This window comes from Haematobia irritans, chromosome 5, assembly GCF_050003625.1.
Source record: "Haematobia irritans isolate KBUSLIRL chromosome 5, ASM5000362v1, whole genome shotgun sequence".
NCBI classification, from domain to species: Eukaryota; Metazoa; Arthropoda; class Insecta; order Diptera; family Muscidae; genus Haematobia; species Haematobia irritans.
Window position 1 is genome coordinate 118,799,412 of NC_134401.1, and position 9,038 is coordinate 118,808,449.

General features: G+C 35.5%; 1 protein-coding gene across 1 annotated transcript in view; it reads right to left on the bottom strand.

The window, feature by feature from the left end:
* Positions 1 to 8,457, bottom strand: part of LOC142240012 (putative chitinase 10) — a 33,879-nt gene extending 25,422 nt beyond the window's left edge. Inside the window, exons 1-5 of the mRNA XM_075311731.1 lie at positions 8,299 to 8,457; positions 6,512 to 6,685; positions 6,185 to 6,452; positions 1,318 to 1,535; positions 731 to 1,240 (exon numbers count right to left, since the gene is read on the bottom strand). Of these exons, the coding sequence (XP_075167846.1) occupies positions 731 to 1,240; positions 1,318 to 1,535; positions 6,185 to 6,452; positions 6,512 to 6,685; positions 8,299 to 8,362 (1,234 nt within the window). The 5' untranslated portion in view covers positions 8,363 to 8,457. The remainder of the gene's footprint in view (positions 1 to 730; positions 1,241 to 1,317; positions 1,536 to 6,184; positions 6,453 to 6,511; positions 6,686 to 8,298) is intronic.
* Between the last annotated feature and the right edge of the window lie 581 nt (positions 8,458 to 9,038).

Below are 9,038 nucleotides of genomic sequence, written 5' to 3' on the forward strand. Positions count from 1 at the left end.
AAATTCTGTCAAAATTTTATTTCTATAGAAAATCGGTCAAAATTTTATTTCTACAGATAATTTTGTCAAATTTTAATTCTATAGAAAATTTTGTCAAAATTTTATTTGTATAGAAAATTTGGTCAAAATTTTATTCCTATAGAAAGTTTTGCTAAAATTTTAGTTCTATAGAAAATTTTGTCAAAATTTTAATTCTATAAAAAACTTTGTCAAATTTTATTTCTAAAGTAAATTTTGTCAAAATTTTATTTCTATAGAAAATTCTGTCAAAATTTTATTTCTATAGAAAATTCTGTCAAAATTTTATTTCGATAGAGAATTCTGTCAAAATTTTATTTCTACAGAAAATGTTGTCAAATTTTTATTTTTATAGAAAATTTTATGAAAATTTTATTTTTATAGAAAATTTTGACAAAATTTTATTTCTATAGAAATTTTTGTGAACATAGAAAATAATGGCAAAATTTTATTTCTTTGAAAAATTTATTTAAAAAAAATATATTTCTTTGGAAAATTTTGTTCCTAGAGGAAATTTGTGAAATACCTCTATCAAAACATCAAGAATTTTACCAATATACAAGGGGGTTTCTAAGGAAATTATTATATTTGTTCCATCGGGTGTTTATACGATTCAGCCTGGTCGATCTTACGCCCGTATACACCAGCTTTCTATTGTGGACATTCCAATAAAACTCTCCTCGTTCAGTTACATGCTTTTCGAATATTTTTTATTTATTTTGTACCACATTGACATCCAATGTATATTCCTTATAACAAAAACCAAGAAAATCATCGGATTTAAGACAGCACCTTCCGGGGACACAACTAAAACGCTTATCCAATTTTCTACTGGCAAAACGTATCAAATGGGATTTTTCACCACATCTTCCATCGAAATCATCATTTTCCAAAGACCACACCATAATTCCTCCCAATTTCTGTTTTATAGCATAGTCGATTTTCATTTCTAGACTTTGAGGAGTTTGAATGCTTATCCAAAGGGTATGGGCATCCGTCAGATAACTACCACCGGCACTTATATCGAATATCACTGAGAGAACTTCATAGCGGGCGTAAACACAAGAATCACCATAGCCCCATAAGTTACCCTTGTCGGTACGACGACCACCATGTAACATGGGACCATGACTTAGTTTATTGAGACCAGGTTGGCCATTATCAAAAACAAAAGAGTGACCTACCAACGATATGCCCATGTTTAATTTCGAAGCAGGAGCACCTAGACGGGAGGGAATACACGACAAATAATGCCTTCAGGTCTTTTTCCATTTGTGGGTTTGTTTTTCGGATACATACCATTTTCCATCCAATATGAGATTATGGCATGAGCATTCATTTCATCCTCTCCATATAATGGAGAATCATGTATCGTCCAACTGCCATTTTTATAACCATAGGACATGACATTGATGAAATCAACATGATCAACAATTTCCGCTATATCATACCACTGACGAGTGTAGCTAACACTGCCACTCACAGTTATACCAAAATCCAATTCCAATGGATCAAACCTACATACAAAAAAAATATTTTTTCTGATTCAATCACGAAATTAATTGATTAACTTTTTTAATTAATAAATTGACCTTTTTAATTGAAATGTCTTTAATCTCGAAAATGGTATTATCAATCACAGTTTTAATTGAGCATTAAAATATACTTGATTGAAAAAATCATTGATTTCATTAGCAAATTTCAATTCATTTTTTACTTGATTCAATTAAAAATTTAATAGATGTTTATTGTAAAACTCAATTAACCATCACCAAACAACCCATCAAACAACCCATCACTTCCATCTTCACTTTTTTTAATTGAAGTAGTCTCCCGAATATGATTAAAAAGTTAATTGTATCACTAAAATTTTTAATTAAAAATCCATTGACTTAATTATCCTGCATAAAAATTAATTGTATCAACTAATTTATTAATTGAAAAAAATTTCAACTTCAATCAACTTTTTAATTGTAAATAAATTGGTGATATTTTTTTCTGAGTTTTCATATGCTCAGTATACGGATAAAGGTATGAGAATAAGAAGAGGATCAATGGATCCCGAGCCAAACACGCTGAAAAATATATTGACCTAATATACGCACAGAAAGATCATGATTATTTATTTTTGTTATTTTTGGATGGAGTTGCCATAGGAATGTCCAACGAATATTTTAAGACTTTTCGTGGCTAAAATATTCGTTAGACGTTCATGAAATCTTGAGCGCCCGTGGACAAAAACGAATCTTTCCGATTTGATTTTTCGTGAACGTTTTGCTTTCATTTTGTTACCGTCCGTTCACAGTTTTGTAACGTAATTTTTAGTATAGAGATTGTAAAGGGAATCAAATTATCGACATTTCGGCTTTTTCCATATTTAGGTTAGGTTAGGTTAGGTGGTAGCCCGATGTATCAGGCTCACTTAGACTATTCAGTCCATTGTGATACCACTCTTATCACTGAATACTGTCCGATTCCATGTTAAGCTCAATGACAAGGGACCTCCTTATATAGCCGAGTCCGAACGACGTTCCACATTACAGTGAAGCTACTTAGAGAAGCTTTGAAACCCTCAGAAATGTCACCAGCATTACTGAGGTGGGATAATCTACCGCTGAAAAACTTTTTTGGTGTTCGGTCGAAGCAGGAATCGAACCCACGACCTTCTGTATGCAAGGCGGGCATGCTAACCATTGCACCACGGTGGCTCCCTTTTCCATATTTGAAAAACTCGACTTTTTTTGAGATCACTGAAAAGTCGTCTTTAATTCATCGTGACTCTCGACTTTTCGATGAGTGGTCAGTTCAAGTTTTTCCTTAAAAGTCGAGTAATCGCTTTTAGTTACTACGTTGCCGACTTCACTAGATTTTACACAAAATATCAAAAGTCGATTAGTCAAATTAGAATATTACAAAAAGTAGACTACGATCTTCAATGATATAATGTCAACATTGACTTTTTTGAAAAAGGTCTTTATGAAGAACTTTTGAACCATTTTCTTTTGGTCGGAAAGCGGCAATATATTCACGCACCTTGAACCTGGATATGGATTGAAGCAAACAAATGGGGAATATATCGAGAATACGGGTTTCCTAAACCCCAAGCCGCATTCGGCTTGTGCGATTGCGCCTACAACACTGCATGTAAGCAGAGAATATTAGACCGATCTCTCCAACCTAACCAAACTTCCACGAAGACTTAGGTTGACACTTGTCCGACTTAAAATTAGGCCTATAGTCCACACAACAGATAAATCGGCTGTCAACACACAAAAAAAAATATTTTTTTTTTGTCTTCAATCACGAAATTAATTGATCTAATTAATTATTCCAATTAAAGTTTTAATTGAGTTTTAAAATTAAAAATTTAATTGACTCAACAAATTTTTATTGAAACAAAATTCAATCACAAAAATTAATAGTATCAATTAATTTTTTAATTGGATCAATTAATTTTTTAATTGACTTTCAATTAATTTTTTAATTCACTTTCAATTAATTTTTTAATTGATACTATCAGTTCTGTGATTGAAGACTTTTCAATAAAACAAGTATATACAGCAGTAAGTTCGGCCGGGCCGAATCTTAAATACCCACCACCATGAATCAAATATAATAGTTTTCTTTGAAAACTCATCGTCGTAGCGGGTTACTTGATAATATATAGCATTTTAGGGGGTTTGATGACAAATCTTCTCCCAAGCAAATCAGTTCAACCAGTACGCTTCCCGAAGAAAAAAAATTAAAGATTCTACCTATGAAGACTAGATCAGATTCTGGATTTATGAGAACCAATTTTGTATGAGTTTTAGAGAAATCATAAACATATCGTGTATATGATGAAATAACGCCTTGATTTGAAGTCCTAGAAATAAATTTGGGAGTTAGGTCTATATGGGGCCTATACCAAAACATGGACCAATACTCACCATCTCTTGATGTTCCTCAAATACCTCTAGAATTACACTTTCAGACGAATTGGTGAAAACTACGAATTCTAGAAGCCCCAGAAGTAAAATCGAGATATCAGTCTATATAGGGGCTATTCCAAAACATGGACCGATACGGACCATTTTCGACACACCTCTTTATGGTCCTAAGATACGTCTATATTTCTAATTTCCGGCAATTTGGATAAAAACTACGGATTCTAGAAGCCCAAGAAATAAAGTCTGGAGATCGGTCTATATGGGGGCTATACCAAAATATGGACCGATAGGCACCATTTGCGACACACCTATTTGTGATCTTAAAATACCTGTAGATTTTCAATTTCAAGTAAATCGGCTAGAAAATATAGTCTCTAGACGCCCAAGATTTATAGAAGCCAAAGAATAAAAAGCGGGAGATCGGTCTATATGAGGGCTATACCAAAACATGGACCGATACGGACCATTTTCGACACACCTCTTTAAGGTCCCCAAATACCACTAAATTTCCAATTTCAGGCAAATCGGATAGAAAATACAGTTTCTAGACGCCCAAGAAGCAAAATCGGGAGATTGGTCTATATGGGGGCTATACCAAAACATGGACCGATATATACCATTTTCGACACACCTCTTTAAGGTCCCCAAATACCTCTAAATTTCCAATTTTAGGCAAATCGGATAGTAAATACAGTTTCTAGAAACCCAAGAATCAAAATCGAGAGTTCGGTCTATATGGTGGCTATACCAAAACATGGGCCGATATGGACCATTTTCGACATACCTCTTTATGGTCCTAAAATACCTCTAGATTTTCAATTTGAGGAAAATCGGATAGAAAATACAGTTTCTAGACGCCCAAGAAGCAAAATCGGGAGATCGGTCTATATGGGGGCTATACCAAAACATAGACCGATACGGACCATTTTCGACACACCTCTTTAAGGTCCCCAAATACCTCTATATTTCCAATTTCAGGCAAATCGGATAGTAAATACAGTTTCTAGACCCTCAAGAACCAAAATCGGGAGATCAGTCTATATGGGGGCTATACCAAAACATGGACCGATACGGACCATTTTCGACACACATCTTTAAGGTCCCCAAATACCTTTAAATTTCAAATTTCAGGCAAATCGGATAGAAAATACAGTTTCTAGGCGCCCAAGAAGCAAAATCGGGAGATTGGTCTATATGGGGGCTATACCAAAACATGGTCCGATGGGCACCATTTGCGGCACACCTCTTTATGGTCCTCAAGTACCTCTAGATTTTCAATTTCCGGCTAATTGACAAAAACTACGTTTTTTTATAAGCCCTTGACCCCAAATCAAGAATTGGTTTATATGGGGACTATATCAAAACTTGGACCGATATAGCCCATCTTCGAACTTGACCTGCCTGCAACCAAAAAACGAATCTGTGCCAAATTTCAGGACGATAACGCAATTATTGAAGGCTGTAGCGTGATTACAACAGACAGACGGACATGCTGATATCGTCTTAGAATAGGGAGCCACCGTGGTACAATGGTTAGCATGCCCGCCTTGCATACACAAGGTCGTGGGTTCGATTCCTGCTTCGACGAAAAACCAAAAAGTTTTTCAGCGGTGGATTATCCCACTTCAGTAATGCTGGTGACATTTCTGGGGGTTTCAAAGCTTCTCTAAGTGGTTTCACTGCAAAGTGGAACGCCGTTCGGACTCGGCTATAAAAAGGAGGTCGCTTGTCATGGATAAGAGAAAAGTTCACCAATGTGGTATCACAATGGACTGAATAGTCTAAGTTAGTCTGATACATCGGGCTGTCACCTAACCTAAACTAACCTAACCATCGTCTTAGAATTTCTCCCTGATCAAGAATATATATACTTTATATAGTCGGAAGTCGATATTTCGATGTGTTACACACGGTATGACAAACTTATTATACCCCCATCACCATTCTATGGTGGTGGGTATAAAAATTAATTGGATCAAATAATTTCGTGATTGAATCAGAATTTTTTTTTTTTTTTGTGTTGGAAAAAGTGGTTGTTTCAACATTTACGTTTGTGCTATATTTTCGATATAACAAAAATCGATTAGTTGACTTTCGACTTTTATATCCTTGGCATAAATTCAGAGTCATAATCCATTCCCTGTTTTTACCTAATAGGAAGCTATCACTGAATCCCTTCTGCAAGGATTGAGATCAACCTAGACTCATTCAATCATACCGTAAAATGTAGAACTTACACCGTCTTGAATTGTTTCACAAGATATACAAAACTGTATTTATCTTCAAGATCACCATCTTTTCCCGGATATTGCCAATTCAAATCGACACCATCAAATCCATGATTTTGTAAGAATGCAGCTACCGAATCTATGAAAGTCTCACGTGTTGCATAATCGGCTGCCATATCTGCGTAGTCTCGAGACTTTTCATTCGGACCACCCACGACAGCATATACTTTCAATTTGGGATTCTTCCATTTTAAACTAAGTGTTCGCTTAATCAAATCTTAAAAAGGAAATACAACATCTAAATAATAAATAAATTTGACAATGGCAACATTTTACCTTCCTTTGAGTCAAGTTGGGCATTTGGATCTGTAATTAAACCATTGGAATCTATACCAAAGTAAGCATAACTTAAATGGGTACAAGCAAATGGATGTATATATTCAGGAACATAATTGCCTCCACCAGGACGTCGAAATGAATTAGCTTCATAGTAACAATTTATCATTTTGTCTGAGAGAGAAAGAAAAGGATCTTGAACTAATGACGCATATCCACACCCAGAGAAGGAATATGATCAACTCAAACATGTTTCAAGAGCAAAATGTTATTTTTGTATGGTAGCCATGCAACAACATGTTTGTCGCAACAATGTTATTTTCTCGCCAAACATAACATGCTTTCCGAAAACAGATACTTAGCAGGTTGGCTGATAAGTCCCCGGTCTGACACATAGATGGCGTCGCTAGTATTAAATGCATATTATTTTTATATAGTACCAACCTTCAAATGATTCGTGTCAAAATTCGACGTCTGTAAGTCAATTAGTTTGTGAGATAGAGCGTCTTTCGTGAAGCAACTTTTGTTATTGTGAAAAAATGGGAAAAAAAGGAATTTCGTGTTTTGATAAAATACTGTTTTCTGAAGCGAAAAAATACGGTGAAAGCAAAAAACTTGGCTTGATAATGAGTGTCAGGACTCTGCCCCAGGGAAATCAACAATAATTGATTGGTATGCAAAATTCAAGCGTGGTGAAATGAGCACGGAGGACGGTGAACGCAGTGGACGCCCGAAAGAGGTGGTTACCGACGAAAACATCAAAAAATCCACAAAATGATTTTGAATGACCGTAAAATTAAGTTGATCGAGATAGCAGAGGCCTTAAAGATATCAAAGGAACGTGTTGGTCATATTATTCATCAATATTTGGATATGCGTAAGCTCTGTGCAAAATGGGTGCCGCGCGAGCTCACATTTGACCAAAAACAACAACGTGTTGATGATTCTGAGCGGTGTTTGCAGCTGTTAACTCGTAATACACCCGAGTTTTTCCGTCGATATGTGACAGTGGATGAAACATGGCTCCATCACTACACTCCTGAGTCCAATCGACAGTCGGCTGAGTGGACAGCGACCGGTGAACCGTCTCCGAAGCGTGGAAAGACTCGAAAGTCCGCTGGCAAAGTAATGGCCTCTGTTTTTTGGGATGCGCATGGAATAATGTTTATCGATTATCTTGAGAAGTGAAAAACCATCAACAGTGACTATTATATGTCGTTATTGGAGCGTTTGAAGGTCGAAATCGCGGCAAAACAGCCCCATATGAAGAAGAAAAAAGTATTGTTCCACCAAGACAACGCACCGTGCCACAAGTCATTGAGAACGATGACAAAAATTCATGAATTGGGCTTCGAATTGCTTCCCCACCCACCGTATTCTCCAGATCTGGCCCCCAGCGACTTTTTCTTCTTCTCAGACCTCAAAAGGATGCTCGCAGGGAAAAATTTTGGTTGCAATGAAGAGGTGATCGCCGAAACTGAGGCCTATTTTAAGGCAAAACCGAAGGAGTACTACCAAAATGGTATCAAAAAATTGGAAGATCGTTGTATCGCTCTTGAAGTGAACTATGTTGAATAATAAAAACGAATTTTGACCAAAAAATGTATTTTTCTTTGTTAGACCGGGGACTTATCAGCCAACCTGTTAATATCCGAGAAAATAATATGGTTTTCAGCGAACATGTTACATGGTCACCATCCAAAAATAACATTTTGCTCTTGAAACATGTTTGAGATGATCATATTCCTTCTCTGGGTGCATAGTTATGGAAATATTTCAATGATTACCAGTTTCTGCGGCTTTTGCATTAACAAATAATGCCACCACTATGAAATAAGTGTAAAAAATCATCTGTGGAGAATTTTATAAATTTCGTTTTATTAGATTGAATTTCTAATCGTAACTGAGTTTGAAGTTTTGAAGACCCGTAGGAGAAACTAAATTTCCTTTAGCGTTTTAAAGCATCAGTATCTGTATCACTTTTAATTTTTCGTGGCAATATCAAGGTTCATGTACTAGCATATATTAGTTAATGGTAGTTTAAGTGACTATTCTATTTAATGAATTATTAAATTATTTTCGAATTGAATATATCGGTATAGAGAGGGTTTTCCAATAAGAGGTATTAGTTTTGTATTTAAAGAAAACATTATATTTTATTTTTTAGATGAACGTATTGTATGGTTTGTATAATAAAGAGAAAGGTATGTAGTTAATAAGCGAAAACCAATATTGCTCAAATGGCGACCATAACCCTACAGGACCAAATCCTTTTCATGAAATAGCCAAATAGCAAAGCTTCTGGCCTATGTCATTGGTAAGATCCAGCGTTACCATTGAAAGGTTCTAAAAAGGGCGGACAAAAAGTTTCACATGCAATAAAAAGTGGAACATTCATTTTAAAACGTAGAACACTTTTTCATAAAAAAATCAAGTATATACGGCCGTAAGTTCGGCCAGGTCGAATCTTATATACCCTCCACCATGGAAAGTTCGAATAAAGACTATTATCCACAATCGAATTACT